Source organism: Mercenaria mercenaria, chromosome 4, assembly GCF_021730395.1.
Source record: "Mercenaria mercenaria strain notata chromosome 4, MADL_Memer_1, whole genome shotgun sequence".
Lineage (NCBI taxonomy): Eukaryota > Metazoa > Mollusca > Bivalvia > Venerida > Veneridae > Mercenaria > Mercenaria mercenaria.
This window is the reverse complement of record NC_069364.1, coordinates 2,903,795-2,927,482: the sequence shown is the minus strand read 5'-3', so window position 1 is coordinate 2,927,482 and position 23,688 is coordinate 2,903,795. Positions and strand designations below refer to the sequence as shown.

Genomic DNA, 23,688 nt, shown 5'->3' with positions numbered 1-23,688 from the left:
GTATTATGTAAAGAAAATGAGCATATGGACATCCTTGTTGGATTGATCTTGATATGTAAAATACCTTACAGAAAAGCCATTTGTTTGAATAGAAACCATTGAGTGCTTAAGTAACATTTGATCACCACCTCTTAACTTGGTGCTGAAACCAAACCTATCTAGACAGAGGTCGATCCTATTCCATTCAATCGATTGATTTAACTTCAGTTTGCCTCCTTTATGTTCTTCCCTCTACATTACAACCGTCTAACCGGTGCGAATTAGGTAAGGTAATACGGGCTTTAAATGAGTAGACAAACATTTTGCCAAAACTTATAATTTACACTTAACAAGTTGATCCGTTTCAAGTTCAGTCGTTCATGCTCACCGTTTTTATACATTAAGGAAATAACATATTTTATTTGTAAAACATGAACACCTATTCTGTTTGGCATCTTGTTTTAACCATGATGAGAAGTGACCTAGATTTAAAACGTATATGTCAGTAAGAGTGGCCTGTCGCTTCATGTATCATGAAATAAGTAGCTAAATTGTATAGAAACAAAATGTTCAACGCTATGGTTCTGAAGCTATCACTATAAGCACATAATAAAAATATACAATGCGAGGAGAATGCAAAGTGCTAGCCAATTCCATCTACAGAAAATCATATCTAAATGCACAACACTTTTTAAACATAATGGATGACGACTTAAAAGGAAAACAAAATATGAATCCAGTGCAAAAGCCGTAGAATACAAATTTTAAATTTTACCTGCAAAAATAACAGCTGTATTTCATATATTGATATGTTTGATCCTTAATTGTAATACTTGTATAACGGACTCGGTTGCTAGGTTTTGATCGTTCAACTTGTGCCATGCAGTGGTTAACCATCAAAGAAAATGACTACACTAATCTGCACACTCAAAATAAAAACAAGAGTGCCGCCAAGCGGGGCAATATACGCCCAAAGGGTTACACCAGAGGATGGGATCAAAATTTAAACTTGACTGTTGAAGCCCAAAAGACAGGAACATCAAAAAGAAGAAATTCCAAAAAAATTCTTATCAGGTAAAGTTATGTCAAAATACATCTAAAAATTGGATGTACCATCCATGTTGTACCACAGAAAAGTGGTCTCGGTTTTTCCCTACGGCCAATAATAAAAAAGTTTCAAAATAAGCTATTTATAGTAACAAAAAAGGGAAGTAATACAAAAAAAATATTGTAAGAGAACAATAAAGGGATCTGCCAAATAAAAACAAGAGCACTGCAATGCAGAGCAATATACACAAAGCAAATCATATATGACCTTTGACCCTTAAGTGTGACCTTGACCTTGAAGCGAGTCATCCAAATCATGTGCTCTGCATGTCGCCTCAGTGTGGTGAACATTTGTACCAAGTTTTTTTGAAATCCTTCAAGCAGTTCAAGAGTTACAGAGCAGACACAGAAAAGTCATATATGACCTTTCACTCCTAAGTGTGACCTTGACCTTGAAGCTAGTCATCCGAAACAAGCGTTTTGCACGTCGTCTTAGTGTGATGAACATTTGTGCCAAGTTTCTTTGAAATCCTTCAAGCAGTTCAAGAGCGGACACAGCAAAGTCATATATGACCTTTCACTCCTAAGTGTGACCTTGACCTTGAAGCTAGTCATCCGAAACAAGCGCTCTGCACGTCGTCTCAGTGTGGTGAACATTTGTGCCAAGTTTCTTTGAAATCCTTCAAGCAGTTCAAGAGTTACAGAGCGGACACCAAACACACTCATATGACCTTTGACCCCCAAGTGTGACCTTGACCTTGAAGTTATTCATCCGAAACAAGCGCTCTGCATGTCGTCTGCCTTTGGTGAACATTTGTGTCAGGTTTCTTTGAAATCTTTCAAGGGGTTCAAGAGTTACAGAGCGGACACGAAATTGCTAACGGACGAACGGACAGCGCAGATGTGTCTGTGTTGAACATTTCAAGGTAATGCTTTTTGTAGTAAAAATATATTCAGGCACGTGTTTGTTGAGTTTTCATATCTCGTCTTTGAGGGAATGCAAGTTTAATCTGACTTTTATCAGTTTCAAACATCAACAAGAGCTGTTGCAAGCACCTCCATGCTGAGTTGTCCCATTTTCAGTTTCGTGATCCATGTGACCCTGACCTACTAACCTACAAGACATTAAGGATAATCTTCTTCATAAGTCCCATGTTGCTATTGTTTAAAAATACCGAGTCAAATGGTTCTCAAGTTAAGACCTGAAATGGTTTTCAAGATTCAGGCCCCTGTGAACTTAACCTTCGACCTACTGACCCAAAATCAATGGGGTTCATCTATTTCGTAAGCAAATCAAGCTATCAAGTTTGAAGGTTCCGTGTCTAGTGAGTCTAAAAGTATTGAATGGAGACCGTTTTCATGTTTCAGATTCCTTTTTACCGTGACCTTTGACCTACTGACCCCAGAAACAGTTGGGTCATCTACTTCAAAAGCCGTAAAGTTTTTCAATCAATTGGTTCTCAAGTTATTCAGAAGAAACCGTTTACAAGGTTCAGGCACCTTTGACTTACTGACCCAAAACAATAGTTTTCTACCACTTCATATATTAAACCATGCTACCAAGTTATGTTCTGAGTCAAGTGATTCTCATCTTATTGGGATGGAATTGTTTACTCTACCGACAGAAGGACTGATGACTCGACCGATGGGTGAAAAGCAATATTGCCCCTCTTCATCGAATGGGGCATAATAATCTTACATAACTTAAGTCAAGAAGTGGTTATGCTTCTAAAAAAAATTCACAGTATTTTCTAAAACATTTCATGCCTAACAAAGATGTTTCACTCCCAAACGGGTTTTCCTTACATACTGCTTCATGTCAGAAACACAAGTCGTTGCATTTTAGCTTTATTGTTAAACATTTTGATACATTAAGTTTTAATTGTCAGTATAGCCTTTTTCTTCTTTTTCTTCTTCTTTTCTTTAAATCTATCTGTTGCATCCATGAAAAACATTGTTTCCTCGGATTGTTCAATGTCACGCTGAAGAAACTGAAGTCCTGTCAGGTTGAATCCCACACGGTCCTGAAAAATTTAAAACGAATGCCATACAATCTAAATAAAGGAAGAGCTGTTTGTTAAACAAATATGACTTCCCCGCCCCAAGACAGCTTTTCATGTTATTTTTTGTACTAAGCATTCTGTGACCTTCACAAAGATCGTCTACTGTACATCAACAAGCCTAATCGTTTTCCAGTTTATGATCATAACACTGTAACACTGACTTTAAAGCTACTGACATAAACATTTAGGGTCAACTAGTAACCACAGACAATCATCCTATGAAGTTTTACAGCAGACTGGCATGACATTAAAGGAATGCATAAAAACAGTTCACGATCATTTCTGTTGGGATCATTTATGTTTCAAAGTCCTTTGTAGCACTAACAGATACATACCCTAAGAGTAGTCAGTTTCTCTACAGTAATCTTTCGTAATCTATCAACCACTGGCAGTAATTCTTGGCACGCTGTTATCTGACCATGATGTACTCTGGAAAAGTCATACAATATACAACTGAAATTAAACTTGTGTATCTTTTACTCTTTTCATCATATAAATTTCTATATCCATCTTAGAAACATGCTAAACAATAGATGCCCACGGGCAACATGTCGAGCCCGCCCTTTGACCCCAAACTGTGACCTTGACCTTTGAGATAGGAACCTGGAGTTTGCACATGACATTTTGTCTGATAGAGTTAAACATGCATGTCAAAGTTACGGTCCGGACAAACAAATCCGGACAGACACCCTCACAGATGCATGCACATAAACTGAACCGCCATTGTGACAACTATGTCAAGCACACTGCCAGCGCGTTACTTATTTCACAGATAAATGTGTGAATATTATGGTTTACTTTATGGAAAAATGTTACATTTCTGAATTGCTATGAAACGTAAAATACTGCCTTCTGCATGATGATGGTTCCCTTTCAGCAGCATATGCAATAGATTGTTTTAATCTAAACTCCAATATTTCACTTTCTTTAAATCATGTTTCTTTTGAGACAAGTTAAGAAACAATGTCATTTAGAACAGCAAAAAGATTGGACCAAAAATCATGTTCAAATATTCCATTATAAAACCTACAACCCTTGCAGTTTAGCAAATGTCATGCATAAACTAAGCACACTTACCTAAGTAGAAAGAACAGGCATCTACAATTCAGTTCAATATCCCAACCATTAGTGATGAACTCATCTAGCAGTTTCAGTAAGTCTATCACATACTGGAACGGTAGTACTAACAGTGCTTCTTCTAACTCACTTAAATACAAAACAAATGAGGCAACATGCACCTGAATCAATGTAATAATTGGTTACATTTACTAGATATCTGGTAACTGTGGCAAGGTGCACCTTAATTCATGTAACAATCGCTTACATTTACTAGATATCTGGTAAATGTGGCAAGGTGCACCTGAATCAATGTAACAATCACTTACATTTACTAGATACCTGGTAAATCTGGATGTGTGCACCTGAATCAATGTAATAACTACTGATATTAACTAGATACCTTGTAAATGTGGATATATGCACCTGAATCAATGTAACAATTGGTTATATTTACTCCATACTTAGTAAATGTGGCAATATGCACCTGAATCAATGTAATAACTACTGATATTAACTAGATACCTTGTAAATGTGGATATATGCACCTGAATCAATGTAACAATTGTTTACATTTACTAGATATCCAGTAAATTTGACAGAATGCACCTGAATCAATGTAACAACTGCTGATATTAACGAGATATCTGGTAAATGTGAAAATGTTTACCTGAATCAATGTAGCAATAACATACATCTACACCATAAAATTTATCATGATCGATCACAAACAGAAACCTTATTAAAGTCAATACTGACTACTTTAAAAGCCTTGCGTTTACATTTTAGGGCCACTTGAATATCTGAAGATGTCTTATCCAATTTAGACTAACTTACATTGCAGAGATGTAACTTTACAAAAGGTGCCAAGGTCACAAAAAACAAGTTTTAGCAAATTTCAAGTAAGACAACTTCATTTTACCCACAGAAATTGAGAATGAATTCTCTATAATAAACTGAGATTTTCCCAAAATAAAATCTGGGTGATGGTCGAATATGTTTATATGTAGGAGTCCTCAATGTAATTTTTAAAAGAAAGACATCAGCTGCCTGATAACTTTTGAGATGGGTTGTTGTGATCAATTGATTAAAGTAATTTGATTTGTTAAACTGAAACACTGTAATATTTCATTAAGAGTGCCAAACTGTCACAAAATAATTATGCAGTTTACAGCAAATCACTTTTTGACTCCAACTCACTGAGCAGACTGATTGTCAACTTTCAGAGTTCAACTTATTCAAGGGCCACAACTCCTTAACAACAAAGACTATCCTGCTCATTACTGAATTTGGTCAAGAAAATATGCTAAAAACATTCTGACAAAGTTCAAGCTTAAGTTATTAATCAGAAACTGATTTGTCATAATTTTATAGTGATTCAGGGGCCATGACTCAAAACTGACATGGACTATCCAGTTGGTTATTTAACTTGTCAGAGATATTTTGCCCATTAATATTGTGATGAAGTTTAGTGAACATATGAAAAATAACTACTCAGATTAGAGTGCTGAGACTGTCAATTTTGCAATGTGGTTAATTCAAGGGCAATAACTCTGGAGATATTGATCTAAACAGGCTGGTAATCTAATTTGACCAAGATTGTAGAGATACAAATTTTGTGTAAATTACATTTAGTTCTGAGAAAAATTACTCTGGAAATCAAGCAGACACTGTCAATTTGAACCAATTAAAACAGACGTATATAAGTAGTGACAACTTTCTTATTTCTAGATGAAACATATCCTGTAAATACTCATTTTCCTAGCTTGATCATTTGTAATTTGATGAGCATTTACTTCATAATCTGTTTAAAATGGTTTCTAATTTTTTTTTTTTGCAGACAGCAAATCAGTAAAAATAAGTCGAAGCTGAAGCATGTTTACTTGGAAATACAAAGAATGAATTATTTTTTCTGGTGGTCAAGTATGTATAAGCCTCTGCCTTTAATGCACACATTTAGCAATGTGTCTGTTGTCCACCACGGTTTTCACAATCACGAACACCAGAAGAAAAATGATTTAATCCTATTATGAATATATTATGATCTCAATTCTGTGAAAAGCTATGGGGAACAGTGATCATCCACATCTAAGGCATGCTGATTTCAGAGTCATACCAGAGTCATACCAGAGTCATACCAACAAGACCTGTTACAAAACAACTATACCACATTTTACCTCATCTAATTTGTACAAATTATACAAATTTACAGAAAATAACATGTGATACTAGAATGAATTAGAAAATGCTTTTGTAAAAAAGCGCATGTCTCCCCCAATGCAAAGTCCTATAGGCACGAAGTCAATAGGGGTCAGGAGCGAAAGTCAAAGAGACACTGATGGTTGGCTGCAATAGGGATCATCTACTTAATTGGCATGTCCAGTCATCCCGCTAAATTTCAACACTAGTGGCCTAGTGGTTCTCAAGTCACTGTTCAGGCTCCTGTGACCTTGACCTTTGGTCAAGTGACCTCAAAATAAATAGGGGTCATCTACTCTGCATGTCCAATCATCCTATTAAGTTTCAACATTGTAGGTCAAGTGGTTCTCAAGTTATTTCCAAAAAATGATTTTACATGAACAGGCCACTGTGTCCTTGACCTTTATTAGACTGACCCCAAAATCAATAGGGGTCATCTACTCTGCATGTTCAATCACCCTATGAAGTTTCAACATTCTGGGTCAAGTGGTTCTCAAGTTATTGATCGGAACTGGTTATCAATGTTCAGGCCCCTATGACCTTGACCTTTAACGGAGTGACCCCAAAAACAATAAGGGTCATTTACTCTGCATGAACAATCATCCTATGAAGTTTCAACATTCTGGGTCGAGAGGTTCTCAAGTTATTGATTGGAAATGGTTTTCCATGTTCAGGCCCCTGTGGCCTTGACCTTTAACAGAGTGACCCTAAAATCGTTAGGGTTCATCTACTCTGCATGACCAATCATCCTATGAAGTTTCATCATTCTGGGTCAAGTGGTTCTCAAGTTACTGACCGGAAATGGTTTTCAATGTTCTGGCCCGTGACCTTGACCTTTTACAGAGTGACCCCAAAATCGTTAGGGGTCATCTACTCTTTATGACCAAATATCCTATTAAGTTTCAACATTCTGGGTCAAGTGGTTCTCAAGTTACCGACCGGAAATGTTCAGGCCCCTGTGACCTTGACCTTTAATGGAGTGACCCCAAAATTGATAGGGGTCATCTACTTTGCATGTACAATCATCCTATGAAGTTTCAACATTCTGGGTCAAGTGGTTCTCTAGTTATTGATCAGAAATGGTTTTCAATGTTCAGGCCCCTGTGACCTTGACCTTTGACGGAGTGACCCCAAAAACAATAGGGGTCGTCTATTCTTTCTGACCAATCATCCTATGAAGTTTCAACATTCTGGGTCAAGTGGTTCTCTAGTTATTGATCGGAAATGGTTTTCAATGTTCAGGCCCCTGTGACCTTGACCTTTGACGGAGTGACCCCAAAAACAATAGGGGTCATCTACTCTTCATGACTAATCATCCTATGAAGTTTCAACATTCTCGGTCAATTGGTTCTAGTTATTGATCGGAAATGGTTTTCAATGTTCAGGCCCCTGTGACCTTGACCTTTGATGGAGTGACCCCAAAAACAATAGGGGTCGTCTACTCCAGCAGCCCTACAGCCCTATGAAGTTTGAAGGTTCTAGGTCAAATGGTTCTCCAGTTATTGCTCGGAAATGAAGTGTGACGTACATACGGACGGACGGACGGAGGGACGGACGGACGGACGGACAGGGCAAAAACAATATGTCTCCTGGGGGAGACATAAATATAAAACATACCTGGATTTGACTTTTTTAATTACTGTTTGCACATATTTTTCAGGTGTGTTCACACTGAAGGCAACCATTAGTGGATGGGGTTCTGGTTCTCGTTTCTGAAATGTTCAGTTTTCTGTTTAATATATAAATTTGCAGTTTTTAGACCAACACCATGACAGATTATTTTTTGTAGACTACATTCTGCAACCACACTTCCCCCCTACAAAAATCAAGAGGGCCATGAAGGCACTGTACCGCTCACCTGACCTATTGACCAAAAGATCATCAAGATAGTTTCATTAAGATATGGTCATAAATGTGGCCTCTAAAGTGTTAACTAACTTTTCCTCTGATTTGACCTGGTGACCTAGTTTTTAAACCCATATGACTCAGATTCGAACTTGACCTAAAGATCATTAAGATTAACATTCTGACTAAGTTTCATGAAGATACAGTCATAAATGTGGCCTCTAGAGTGTTAACTAACTTTTCCTTTGATTTGACCTGATGACCTAGTTTTTAACCCCATATGACTCAGATTCGAACTTGACCTAAAGATCAACAAGATTAACATTCTGACTAAGTTTCATTAAAATATAGTCAAAAATGTGGCCTCTAGAGTGTTAACAAGCTTTTCCTTTGATTTGATCTGGTGACCTAGTTTTTGATCCCACATGACCCAGATTCAAACTTGACCTAAAGATCAACAAGGTTAACATTCTAAGTTTCATGAAGATATAGTCATAAATGTGGCCTCTATAGAGTGTTAACAAGCTTTTCCTTTGATTTCACCCAGTGACCTAGTTTTTGACCCCACCTGACCCAGATTTGAACATGACCTATAGATCATCAAGATTAACATTTTGACGAAGTTTCATTAAGATATGGTCATGAATGTGGCCTCTAGAGTGTTAACTAGCTTTTTCTTTGATTTGACCTGGTGACCTAGTTTTTTACCCTACATGACCAAGATTCAAACTGGACATTAAGATCACCATGAGTAACATTCTGACCAAGTTTCATGAAGATACATTCATAATGTGGCCTCTACAGTGTTAACAAGCTTTTCCTTTGATTTGACCTGGTGACCTAGTTTTTGATCCCAGATGACCAAATATCAAACTCATCCAAGATTTTATTGAGGGTAACATTCTGACCAAGTTTCATTAAGATTGGGCCAAAATTGTGACCTCTACAGTGATAACAAGCTTTTTCTTTGATTTGACCTGGTGACCTAGTTTTTAACCCCAGATGACCCAATACCAAACTTGTCCAAGATTTTATTGAGGGTAACATTCTGACCAAGTTTCATTAACATTGGGTCAAAATTGTGACCTCTAGAGTGTTAACAAGCTTTTCCTTTGATTTGACCTAGTGACCTAGTTTTTGACCCCAGATAACACAATATCGAACTCATCCAAGATTTTATTTAGGGTAACATTCTGACCAAGTTTCATTTAGATTGGGCCAAAATTGTGACCTCTAGAGTGTTAACAAGCTTTTTCTTTGATTTTACCTGGTGACCTAGTTTTTGACCCCAGATGACCCAATATCAAAATCGTCCAAGATTTTTATGAGGGTAACATTCTGACCAAGTTTAATTAAGATTAGGTAAAAATTGTGACCTCTAGAGCGTTAACAGTCAAATTGTTGACGACGGACGACGGACACAGGGCGATCACAAAAGCTCACCTTGAGCACTTTGTGCTCAGGTGAGCTAAAAATCATGCAGGCCACTTCAAAAGTATATCAAAAGCATCCGAGGTTTGAGGTTTAAGGAAAATCAATTTTCAAAACAACAGAAACTGGACAAGGTATGCCTTAAATAACATACTGTCTTCCCTTTCAAATAATTTTATCATATCTGATTTTGAAAACAGGGAAGGATGCATGTGTATCTTTTATACAAAAGTACCTGTTTCTTTGACTGCTGGCATTCCAATCTATAAATAGACCATTTGTACTTTTCTTCCCTATATAGTTCTATAGCTTCCATAATCCTTTCAGCCTGAAATATACAAGTTTTGCTAAGAATCATTACTCTTATACAGTACAAAAGATTCTAAGGTTCCAAGGCATGTCTAAATGTTAGGTTATGAAAAGCTGTACACTTGCCTTTTTTTCAGATAAGATTACAAGTGATTTATAATAAGAGCTGTCACAGGAGACAGCGCGCTTGACTATTTTGATGCTGGATAGTGAAACTGGGCACATCTGAGGAAGATGGAGCTGTCACTGGAGTGTTTAATGACTCCAATGGTGGGTGGAGATATCAAATCCATTTAGTAATTTGTTTTAATCAAATTCATTAAGTAATGACAAAGATATAGTGAAAATGCATCAAAATTAACCTTAGATTCTAAGTAAAAGGAGGCATAATTCATGAAAAATTGATGCTAGAGTTATGCATCTTGTGTCATATGATGTGGGTGATAAGGTGGAACAACTATTTTAAGTTTGAATCAAATCCATTTAGTAATAACTGAGATAGAGTGAAAGTGCACCAAAACTTTAACCTGAAATACTAACTAAAAAAGGGAGATAATTCATAAAATATTGGTGCAAGAGTTAAGGCTCTTGTGTCATATGATGTGAGTGATGATGAGGAATAAGTATTTTAAGTTTCAATCCAATCCATTTAGTAATAATAAAGATAAGAGTGAAAGTGCATCAAAACTTGAAACCTGAAATTCTAAGTAAAAAGGGGGGGATAAGTCATGAAATATTGGTGTGAGAGTTATGGCCCTTGTGCTATATGATGTGGCTGATGATGAGGAATAACTATTTTAAGTTTTAAACAAATCCATCAAGCAATTACAGAGATAAGGAGAAAAAAGAGAAAGTGTAAAAAAAACTTTAACCAAGGTGGGGACGCGGAAGGACGCCGACGCCGGGTTGAGTAGGATAGCTCTCCATAAACTTTGTATAGTTGAGCTAAAAATCAAGGGACCTCCCTGGCCAAGTGGTTAAGGTTGCTGACTTTGAATCACTTGCCCTCCCTGATGTGGGTTTGAGTCTCTCTTGGGGTTGAATTCTTCATGCCACGATGTCATCCAACTGGCTTACCAAAGGTCTGTAATTCTACCCAGCTGCCCGCTTGTGTTGAAATAATACACTTCATGCAAAGAAGATATTTAAAAGTATTTCTAATTCTAGCTCTAGCAATGCTTCATTAATATTCAATGAAATTTTGTTGTGGACCTTAATATAATAATATTGAAACAAATCAACTTTCATGAATCCATCATTTGTAGAGGACCTTAAAATACAAAACAAATTGATGAAGATATATCAAGCAATTCATCAAAAAGAGCCATTTTAGGGCATTTTATTCCTAGCACTAGCCACCCCTTACACATGCACGATTTGGGAGAGGACCTTATCATGAGGTTACAGACCAACTTTGACGGAGATACATCCAGAGGTTCATGAGAAGAAGTTGTTTACAGGTACTCCTATTTTTAGCTTTAATGGCCTTTAAAAGGGGCCTATCATCCCCATTGAACAAATTCATGACAGGTCCTTATAATATTGCTGCACAACAAATTTGATGAAGATCCATCAAATGTTTCATGAGAAGAAGTTTTTTAAAGGTTTCCTATTTTTACCTGTAGCCATCCCTGAAAGGACCAGACATCCCAATTTAAACAAATGTGGGAGATCTTGTATGAAGCTACATACCAAGTTTGATATACAGTAGATACAGCCAGCAATTCATGAGAAGAAGTCATTTAAAGGCATTTCTAGTTTTAGCTCTAGTGGCCCCTAATGTGTGGGCAAAAAAGTATACTGATTAGTGTAGTTTTACTGTGTTCTTCGGTTACTGCACGGTGAATATTTTCAGTTTCAATGTCACTGTGACCTTGACATTTGTTCTGCTTATCTACAAAACTTTAAGGGTAATCTACTGATAGGCAATCATCCTACCAGGTTCAACCACAGTAAGCCAAAGTGTGCTCTGTTTTTATAGGAAACAAATGGTCTACTGACCAACCCACTGACAAACTGACTGACCAAGTGACCAAACTGACTGATACGAGAAAAACAACTACCCACCTTTATTGAAGATGAGCATGACAAGTGATCCATGGGTTTACAATCTACACCTCATTTTAGATGCACACAGACCTGATAATCAAGCCTATTTGATATACATTGTTTGAAGGACAGACAAACTTACAGCTTTAACAGTTTCCACAGACTTCTTCCCAGCTAAACCTGTCTCTGTGTTCGTCTCTCCTGGTACCTACAACATTGAAATTGTTTTACATTCAGAAAGAAATATTCACCTAAACAAAGTTTGTCTCTATAAACAGCTGTCTTTAGATGTCAAATACACCTGACTACATTTTTTCTTAACTGACCCTCACATTCTTTTTACACTGAAATCTTGAAAACTTTTTTAATTTTTCAATTCTTAAGGAAATTAATGCAATATTTTTTAGTTGGCTGAATCAGATATAAACAACATTTCAAATAAATTCTTATACTTAAGAAAATAATACTGTCATTTTTTTGTATATCATGCAACAAACACCTACAAATGAGCCGCATCATGAGAAAACCAACATAGTGCTTTTGCAACCAGCATGGATCCATGTCAGCCTGCGCATCTGTGCAGTCTGGTCAGGATCCATGCTGTTCGCTAACTGTTCTCTAATTGCAATAGGCTTTGAAAGCGAACAGCATGGATCCTGACCAGACTGTGCTGATGCACAGGTTGGTCTAGATCCGTGCTGGTCACAAATGCACTATGTTGGTTTTCTCATGGTGTGGCTGATTAATGATTTACACTCTACAATGAATGATATTATTCAATTTCAGTTAACATAATGGAAACTGAACAATTATTCCATTATCTTCATACAGCTAAGGTGATTTTGTTTGTTTGTTTTGGGTTTAACGCCGTTTTTCACCAGTATTTCAGTCAAGTAATGGTGGGCAGTTAACCTAACCAGTGTTTCTGGATTCTGTACCAGTACGAACCTGTTCTCTGCAAGTAACTGCCAACTTCCCCACATGAATTGTCAGAGGTGGAGGACGAATGATTTCAGACACAAGCTCTTTTATCAAATCGTCACGGAGAACACACGCCTCGCCCAGGGATCGAACTCACGACCCCGCGGTCCGTAGACCAAGGCTCTCCCTACTGAGCTCAGTGGACGGGCTTGCCAAGGTGATACAATGATATGCATCTAAATGACTAAAGAAACTTGAATCAAATATCAAATCACTGTTCATTTTGGGATATATTATTTCTATTCTATCACAACATCTGAAAAAATGACTGTTTTGCTTCCTATTCATTGCCAGCACACCACTTCCTTGTTTGACATTCTTACATTATTTACCGTGATGTACAAACAATGATTTTATCCTACCTTCATGCAAAATAAAGGCAAAAATCAAATAAATTTTGCTTTATCAGGTCAGTGACTTGATAAAGCTTGGCGGACTACTTTTTAAATTTTGTTTACAACAACACCATCTTGTTTTTGTGAATAACTGCTATGCAGTGCTGAAAATCAAATTAATGCAATTATTTTTATAAACGTGCCTCCCTCGACTTTTATATTTTCCTCGACTCACTTAATAAATTTAAATTTATAAGACAGTAACCTAATATTCTCTATTTATTGCATAAGAATGTCATACTTACTTTATTTTATAGGAAAAACAAACATGGTCTTGTTAGAATTTTACTAAACAGTTGTCCACAAATGATGCTACAGAACTTACCACAGCTTCTCCTCCCTGGCCAACAGAATCCTCAAACTCTTTTTCCCTCTCCTGAATGAAACAAATATATATTTACCGGTATATACATAATGAATACCATATATGTACTGTGAAATCAATGAACCTTGTGGGCATAGCATTTTATGGTATCTACTTAAACAGTTTTTTCACAATGATTAAAAGTAGTGATAAAATAAGTAGAAATATTATTTGTTTTGGCAATTTAATTTTGTGGATTGACACAACCCTTAAAATTAGTCACTCGTCAAAAATAACAATTTCATATTATCTTAATGTAATGAGTGCTTATATATAACAGACTTTTTCTTTAGAGTGAAATCCTACACCCACTTCTCATACTTATGATAATATATTTCTTAAAACAGCTGATGCTGATAAATTAATTAAATGTACAAATTTATTTCTTTGAAATAACCATAAGAAAATCAGAATAATTATGTTTGTGTGACTAACCATTTCTCGTTCTTCCTGAAGTACCAAGGGCTCATGTGTTTTCTGCCAGAGTCTGAGAGACTTATCGTGTGATCCTGTGGCAAGAATATTACCACTTGGGCTGACACTCAAACACCAGACCTCTGCATGGTGACTCTGAAACATGATCATGTAAAAATATCATCTTTATCCTTTACCCTGCAAAATTTCTAAAATAGACTGGTCTATCAATTCAATATGTACAGTACCAATTATTATCTTAAAGGTTGTTCACTGAAAATTTACTAACTGAATAGCAAAAACAGTGCAGACCAAGATCAGCCTGAACCGCTTGATTAGCATTGGTTGAAAGGGCAGAATCACTTGCCACCAGGAAGCTAAAGATTCCAACTTCCAACTTTACTTCAAAGACTCCATCTGTTTCAAATTATTTGGTACTTCAAATAGGCTTTAATACAGTTATCCAACAAACAAAGGTATTTTAAATACATAATTCTTTTTACTAGTGTGAATGTACACGTATATTGTACACAGTAACTTATCTACATGATATTGAGTGAATCAAATTTTTATAATCATGCAAAGGCTACATGTCCTCAAAAGAGTTTTTGAACAAAATGCCTGTATGCATATCTTAAGCAATTTAAAGTCAATGTCACCATGCTAGAATGCTAGTTCATATTAAAATTGTTTGTGCAACCTTTTCTTGGTTGTTGTAAAAAGTAGCATTAAAACTTATTGTTGCTAGGCACTGCTTCTGTGTCTATAAAAGTTGGATTCTACGTTCTGGTAAAAATAATTATTGAATCACCCAAGTTACATAATGATTTCCCTTTAAAAAGTTAAAAAGTAACCCTACAAATTCATGGTTGCATGCACATTTAATTAAGAAATAGTAAGTTCCCAAACGTGGTTTATCGTAGAATAACCCGAGTTTTGAGTTCTTATGTGTAAGAATATACCACGAAGGCTACGCATAAGAACTCAAAACTCGGGTTATTCTACGATAAATCACACTTGGGAACTTATTATTTCGATTCTAACACGACATACTAGTATCAAAAATGTTAGAAAAAAGTGGTAACTACTTTTTACGGCCGTACTACGCACCTGGATCCGATGACGTCATTGCACGCGAGTGGTATACTGCAGAATAACCAGAGATAGATTTTGCTCTATATGTATATAGGTTATTTGCTGATCGTGTTAGAATCAATATTAAGACAAGCATATATCAATTTATCAACTGACCTCTTTTGTGATTATCAGAATATGTCAGCTGATCTCTAATGTGTACAACAGCATATTTCAATTGACCTCTTGTGATTATCAGCATATTTCAGTTGATGTTTTATGTGATTATCAGCAGATTTCAACTGACCTCAAATGTGATAATTAGTACATGTAAACTTACATCTATTATATCTGACCTTTGACATGATTATCAGCATATTTAAACTGACCTCTTGTAATTATCTGCATATTTCAGTCAGTGTCTAATGTGATTATAAACATATTTCAACTTACCTCAAAAGTAATAATCAGCATATTTCAACTTACCTCAAATATGATAATCAGCACATTTTGTTAACTTACCTCTAATGTGACTATATGCTCGAAGTTGTCAGCATCCCATTGTTTAATCTTCCTGTCTTTACCACCAGTGAAGAACATGTGGGTTTTAGCAATAAACTGTATACACATTATACTGGAAAACAAATCAAGACTATCTTGGTTATTCCTAGTGGTAACATGGCGCATCATGTATATTTCAATTAATCTATCTCTGTACACCCGTATGCTAAAATCATTACAATTTCAAACATTCTCATAAAAAACGAAAACAGCTTAAATCAAACAAGTGAATGAATTATTGACATGCAATATACAGAGTTCCCCATCAAAAGGGGACTAATTATCTAAACTGCAGTATAACGTAATTATCTGATATGTGTCAGCAATGTATAATACAATATTATGCAATATACACAATACTATACTACACAAAATGTTTGGTGTTGAATTTCTATGTTTGAAAATCTATAACTGTTAATTAATTATAAACATTAATCAATAAAAATAAATATATCTAGTTGCACATATAATTTTTCAATTGGTGGGAAATCCAGGAAAAAAGAGGACAGCAATACTAGACAATTCAAAAGTCTTGTCACTATATAAAATGAGTCAAACAAGAGCTGTCCATAAGACAGTGCACTCGACTTTTCTCAGTGCTTGACTCTGAATTAGAGCTTTGCCAGTAAAACAAATCCAAGTTAAAAAGGAACACAATTCTGTCAAAATTCAAATCAGAGTTATGGGAATTGTGTCTCCTGGTGTAGACTTTGATAGCAAATAACTATTTTGAGTTTCAAGTCGAAAGCTTTAATAGTAACAGAGATATTTGACTTTATCAACATTTTTTAAAAAACATTCCAAGTTAAAAAGGGGCATAATTCTGTCAAAATTCAATCAGAGTTATGGGAATTGTGTCTCCTGGTGTAGACTTTAATTGTAAATAACTATTTTGAGTTTCAAGTCAAAAGCTTTAATAGTAACAGAGATATTTGACTTTATCAAAAATTTTAACAAAAAATTCTAAGTTAAAAAGGGGCATAATTCTGTCAAAATTCAAATCAGAGTTATGGGGATTGTTTCTCCTGGTGTAGACTTTGATGGTAAATAAGTATTTTAAGTTTCAAGTCAAAAGCTTTGATAGTAACAGAGATATTTGACTTTATCAAAATTTGAACAAAAAATTCTAAGTTAAAAAGGGGCATAATTCTGTCAAAATTCAATCAGAGTTGTGGGGATTGTTTCTTCTGGTGTAGACTTTGATGGTAAATAAGTATTTTAAGTTTCAAGTCAATAGCTTTGACAGTAACAGAGATAGATGACATTATCAAAAACTTTAACCAAAAATACTAAGTTAAAAAGGGGCATAATTCTGTCAAAATTCAAACCAGAGTTATGGGGATTGTTTCTCCTGGTGTAGACTTTGATAGTAAATATCTATTTTAAGTTTCAAGTCAATAGCATTGATAGTAACAAAGATATTTGACTTTATCAAAAACTTTAACCAACTCCGACGCCGACGCCAACGCTGGGGCGAGTGCAATAGCTCTACATTTTCTTCGAAAAGTCGAGCTAAAAAGGAACATAAAGCTTGACACATTGTCTCAGTATGGCCAATACTGGTACCAAGTATTATCAAAAGCTTTTGAAGGATGGCAGAGTTCTTGAGCACACTCAAAATAGACTCAATTAGTACTGTGATAACCTTTGACTTCCAAGTGTAACACTGGCTGTGCTTGATATATTATCTTGTAAAGAAGAACACCTGTGCCAAGTATTGTTAAAATCCCTTGATAGATGGCAGATTTATGAAACATAATGCAGACACGGTTAATATGATGTAAGCCTCTGACCTCAATGTGCGACTTTGACTTTCCAGTTAGGATTCTGGAACTTGCATGTTGTGTAAAGTTGTCAATAACCTATACTTCGTCTTTACAAAATGTACCTAATATCTCTTAATCAAGCCAGAAACCAGGAAATTATTTCTGTTTGTTTTAGTGAGAAGGAAATGAGCTGGTTCCCTTACCTGTCATCATGAGCAAAGATGGATTTGTGGCAGTCACCAAAGTCTAAACCCCAGATCTTAACATTTCTGTCAGCCGAGCCGGAAACAAGTAGTGTACTGTCAGCCGAAATATCCATACACAAGACAGGCAGCTTGTGGCCATACAGTGACAGGAAAAACTGAAATGTGATACAAAATATTGCCGACAAATCTGTTTTGTTTTTTGCTGGGTTTAATGCCACAACCGACACAATTATAGGTCATAAGGCGACTTTCCAACTTTGGATGGTGGAGGAAGAACCCAGGTGCTCCTCCGTGCATTGTTTCGTCATGGCAGGGCACCTTTGTTGAACCAAGACCTTCCATAAGCCAGCTGGGTGGCTCCCTCACATGAAGAATTCAACTCCCCAATCAAGACTCCAACCCAGATGTGTGAGGGGCAAGTGATGTGAAGTCAACAACCTTAACCACCCAGCTATGTAGACGCAAAATAAATCTGTGGAAAATGTTTAGATTCAGTTGTAGATAGATAATAAACTTTACAATATGATGTCATCTAAGCAGGGACAGGTTATAAAACTAAATTTGGAAACAACTCATAAACACCAAACATGTGATTGGATGTTTCTAATCACCTGCTTCACTTTAAGGATATTAATATAAGAATATAACAAACGTTGTCAGGCACTTTCACACTGCAAAACCTTGACATAAAACTTAAAACAGGTATCTATAAAATCATACTGATGAGATCTGAAAGTCTTGTAAGAACACTGAGCCAAACCTTGCCAAATCCTGTGACAACCAACTGATTTAATTCATCAATGAAGGTGTTTTCCTTGCACTTCAACTGATCAGTATCTTGGTATCATTGTATATTAACACACAAGTTCATGAGAAAATGGCCAATTATGATTCAGTTGCTAGTTACTTCATTGTTTTACCAAACACTATTACAATATCAGGTGTCAGTGACCTTGACCTTTGGGGAACCTGACAACAAGAGGACCATGATGGTCCTGAATCGCTCACCTGTCCCCACATGACCCAGTTTTGAACTGAGTATGATGTCGTTTTTTTCTATTATTTGACATAGTGACCTAGTATTTGAGCTCATGTGACCCAGTTTTGAACTTGACCTAGATGTCGAGATAAAAATTCTGACCAAGTTTCATGAAGATCCATTGAAAAATATGGCCTCTAGAGAGGTCACAAGGTTTTTCTATTATCTGACCTAACGACCTAGTTTTTGAAGGCACTTGACCCAGTTTCGAACTTGACCTAGATACCATCAAGGTGAACATTCTCACCAATTTTCATGAAGATCTCATGAAAAGTACGGCCTCTAGAGAGGTCACAAGGTTTTTCTATTAATTGACCTAATGACCTAGTTTTTAAAGGCACATGACCCAGTTTCGAACTTGGTCTAGATATCATCAAGGTGAACATTCTGACCAATTTTCATGAAGATCCATTGAAAAATATGGCCTCTAGAGAGGTCACAAGGTTTTTCTATTTTTAGACCAAATGACCTAGTTTTTGACCATACGTCATCCACTTTCGAACTTGACCAAGATATCATCAAGGTGAACATTCTGACTAATTTTCATGAAGATCCATTGAAAATTAAGGCCTCTAGAGAGGTCACAAGGTTTTTCTATTTTTAGACCTAATGACCTAGTTTTGGACCGCACGTGACCCAGTTTCAAACTCACCTAGATATCATCAAGGTGAACATTCTCACTAATTTTCATGAAGATCCATTGAAAAATATGGCCTCTAGAGAGGTCACAAGGTTTTTCTATTTTTTGACCTACTGACCTAGTTTTTAAAAGCACGTGACCCAGTTTCAAACTTGACCTAGATATCATCAAGATGAACATTCTAACTAATTTTCATGAAGATCCATTTAAAAATATGGCCTCTAGGGAGGTCACAAGGTTTTTCTATTTTTAGACCTACTGACCTAGTTTTTGATCGCACGTGACCCACTTTCGAACATGACCTAGATATCACCAAGATAAACATTCTGACTAATTTTCATGAAGATCCATTGAAAAATATGGCCTCTAGGGAGGTCACAAGGTTTTTCTATTTTTAGACCTAATGACCTAGTTTTGGACCGTACGTGACCCAGTTTCAAACTCGACCTAGATATCATCAAGATGAACATTCTGAGCAATTTTCATGAAGATCCATTGAAAAATATGGCCTCTAGAGAGGTCACAAGGTTTTTCTATTTTTAGACCTACTGACCTAGTTTTGGATAGCACGTGACCCAGTTTCGAACTTGACCTAGATATCATCAAGATGAACATTCAGACCAACTTTCATACAGATCCCATGAAAACTATGGCCTCTAGAGAGGTCACAAGGTTTTGCTATTATTTGACCTACTGACCTAGTTTTTGATGGCACGTGACCCAGTTTCAAACTTGACCTAGATATCATCAAGGTGAACAACCTGACCAATTTTCATGAAGATCTTGTGAAAAATATGGCCTCTAGAGAGGTCACAAGGTTTTTCTATTTTTCGATCTACTGACCTAGTTTTTGACTGCACGTGACCCAGTTTCGAACTTGACCTAGATATCATCAAGATGAACATTCTGACCAATTTTCAGAAAGACCCCATGAAAAATGTGACCTCTAGAGTGGTTACAAGCAAAAGTTTACGCCCGGATGACGGACGCTGCGCGATCACAAAAGCTCACCTTGTCACTTTGTGACTGGTGAGCTAAAAAAACAAAGGATGTCTACATTTCTCCAAGACAAAATAATGCTGCCAGGCATGCTCAAATTATGGACATTAGTTCAGAAAATAATAGTGAAACTGGGAAGCATACTAAAAATCTTTAACTTGAAATCAATGGCACTGAGGCCAGTACTCCTTATTCTTCAAACTGATGAGCTAAACAAGGAATGATTATTAACATTTCTCAAAGCCCAATGAAACTCACCTTTAATGTATCCATGAAGAAAACCTTGACAGTACTATCTAATAATGAGACTGCAAGAAGTCTCTGGTCTGGACTACACTTTACACATAAAACATCTTCATCCATCTGTAAGGTACGTACATGCTGCAATGTCAACTGTTTGCTGAAAAAACACAAGTAAACAATATAATATCAGAGTGTTATTTTGTGCTAATTCAAGTCTGTTCAATTTCAAATGAAGGAATTTGTAATCATGACTAGATTTAAACCTATTCTCAGACAAATATAGCAAACATGTAGCTTGTTTTCTTCAGGTGCATGACAACTCTAAATTACCAACAGATGACAAACATTCATTCTATTTTCAGATGAAACATTACACTTCTTAGCTCAAGGTTACAAAGCAGATTTAAAACTGCAACATCTGACTGGTCTCCAACTTAAGCCAGTCTGGCAATCTGAGACTGGTCTCTAAACTGAGTTTTACCATCTTGGAGCTCAGTCTGGCAATCTGAGACTGGTCTCCAAACTGAGTTTTACCATCTTGGAGCTCAGTCTGACAATCTGAGACTGGTCTCCAAACTGAGTTTTACCATCTTGGAGCTCAGTCTGGCAATCTGAGACTGGTCTCCAAACTGAGTTTTACCATCTTGGAGCCTAGTCTGGCAATCTGAGACTGGTCTCCAAACTGAGTTTTACCATCTTGGAGCTCAGTCTGGCAATCTGAGCCTGGTCTCCAAACTGAGTTTTACCATCTTGGAGCCTAGTCTGGCAATCTGAGACTGGTCTCCAAACTGAGTTTTACCATCTTGGAGCCTAGTCTGGAAATCTGAGACTGGTCTCCAAACTGAGTTTTACCATCTTGGAGCCTTGTCTGGCAATCTGAGACTGGTCTCCAAACTGAATTTTACCATCTTGGAGCTCAGTCTGGCAATCTGAGACTGGTCTCCAAACTGAGTTTTGCCATTTCAAAGCCCGGCCTGGCAATCTGAGACTGGTCTCCAAACTGAGTTTTGCCATTTCAAAGCCCGGCCTGGCAATCTGGAAGATTCCAATTCTTACCTACTCTCTGGATTCTGTTCATCTGCAACCAGTTCAAAGTTCCAGAATTTGACCAACTTGTCTGCACCTCCAGAGACTATACCTCTCTGAAAGAAGATTCTGATGCTTTTATTTTACAGCCAATACTTTCTGACAATAAGGACATCACAACATCTAACACTGGTTAAAATCATTTATAATCAAGGCAGACTATATGTAGAGGACATTTGTTAGTTCAGTATAAGACTAAGATATAACCAAGTGACCACCAGATAATATAGAAGATATTTGTTTGTTCTGAGTGTGAATATTTCATAGAGAAGTGAGACAATTTTCCCATGTTCACTCCCACATATTCCATATTCACTCAAAACTAACAGTTTCTTTTGTTTTATGCTTATTTGAGTTGAAATACACATTTTGCAACAAATTTTAATCTTAATGGGGGAAACGAAAATGACCTCAGATGTCTTGTAATGTAACAAAAACAAAAAATCATTTTATTTTATCATTTGCATCATAATGTTTTGAAATTCTCATGAAATAATGTTATTTCAATCAAGAAATATACAAAAAAGAACAAAGAGTGGCTACAATTTTCATCCCATTTTACCCTAAAATTTAGAACTAAATATTGAACAAATTAATTTCCCAAGAAATTCCAAATTTGCCTTACCTTACCTATTTATTATAATAACAAGTTTACTGTAGTTGAAACACAAAACTACCAGTATGGTAACCCTCATACCTTATCAGGAGACATGCAGATAGACCAGAGAGAGCCTGAATGTGCCTCCACTTGTTCCAGCATTGATCCACTTCCTATATCAAATATCTGCAGCTTACCACTCTGTAATGACAACAAAAATCTTGTCTTAATGACCTGAACACACTTGGAGGGCAACATATATTTGGATATAAACTTACAAATGGCAACCTGTCACAGCAGAATATTTCTGATCAAATATTGAGAATATAATTGAGCCGTGTCATGAGAAAACCAACATAGTGGCTTTGCGCATCCGCGCAGTCTGGTCAGGATCCATGCTGTTCGCTTTCAAAGCCTATTGGAATTAGAGATACTGTTAGCGAACAGCATAGATCCTGACCAGACTGCGTGGATGCGCAAGCTGGTCTGGATCCATGCTGGTCGCAAAGCCACTATGTTGGTTTCCTCATGGCACGGCTCAATTATTATGAATAAACACAAGTAATGGTTTCTTATATCATCTTATTAATTAATTCAGACAGCATTTGAGCAACACATAAAAGAAAACAATTTATCTAGCTAAGACTGTTTTTCTGTGTTTATAATTACAAAATAAAAGTGGTGCATACAGTCATATAACTTATACCTATGGGACTAACCTGTACAGCAGGTGGCATAAGGCTGTCGGATAAAAAGAGAACATGTCTATTCTCAGACAGTAACATATTCTGTGACAGTACTTACCTTGGTACCGAGAATTATATGTCTGTCACCTGGAGCAAACATAGAACACAGTGCATAGTCACACGGCATAGTCCTGATACACTGTAATGACGACCTGAAAATATATACATGTATTATACAAATATGTAACTTCTAAATACATAGATTGAAGTACAGGATATGTCTTACAAATGTTACGTTATATTAAAATAACAAATAACTTCTATACATGCCCATTTTGTTTCGCGACCTCAGTATTATTAAATCTACCTGTAATCACTACAATCTTAACATAAAACAAGATCTCCGCCAAGCGGGGCAATATACACCCGAAGGGTTACATCATAGGATGGGAGCAAAATTTAAAGAACTTGACTGTTGTAGCCCAAAGGACTGGAACAACAAAAGGAAAACTTCAAAAAACAAATCTAAGTCCACCAAAAGAAATATTCAAAATCCACAAAAAAAATCCTTATCAGGTACTGGTATGTAAAAATACACCTAAAAATTGGAGGTACCATCCATGTCGTACCACAGAAAAGTGGTCTTGGTTTTTCCCTA

General features: G+C 36.4%; 1 protein-coding gene across 4 annotated transcripts in view; it reads right to left on the bottom strand.

The window, feature by feature from the left end:
- Positions 1–2,861: 2,861 nt before the first annotated feature.
- The window catches only part of LOC123552608 (WD repeat-containing protein 3-like), a 41,309-nt gene continuing 20,482 nt past the window's right edge, over positions 2,862–23,688 (bottom strand). For all 4 annotated transcript variants that reach the window (XM_053540162.1, XM_053540163.1, XM_053540160.1 and 1 more), the window contains exons 12-25: positions 23,149–23,242; positions 22,444–22,545; positions 21,717–21,802; positions 20,676–20,817; positions 17,737–17,894; positions 15,729–15,840; positions 14,154–14,288; positions 13,680–13,730; positions 12,121–12,186; positions 9,856–9,948; positions 7,962–8,056; positions 4,167–4,295; positions 3,425–3,518; positions 2,862–3,050 (exon numbers count right to left, since the gene is read on the bottom strand). In XM_053540162.1, the coding sequence (XP_053396137.1) occupies positions 2,898–3,050; positions 3,425–3,518; positions 4,167–4,295; positions 7,962–8,056; positions 9,856–9,948; positions 12,121–12,186; positions 13,680–13,730; positions 14,154–14,288; positions 15,729–15,840; positions 17,737–17,894; positions 20,676–20,817; positions 21,717–21,802; positions 22,444–22,545; positions 23,149–23,242 (1,510 nt within the window). In that variant the 3' untranslated portion in view covers positions 2,862–2,897. The remainder of the gene's footprint in view (positions 3,051–3,424; positions 3,519–4,166; positions 4,296–7,961; positions 8,057–9,855; positions 9,949–12,120; positions 12,187–13,679; positions 13,731–14,153; positions 14,289–15,728; positions 15,841–17,736; positions 17,895–20,675; positions 20,818–21,716; positions 21,803–22,443; positions 22,546–23,148; positions 23,243–23,688) is intronic.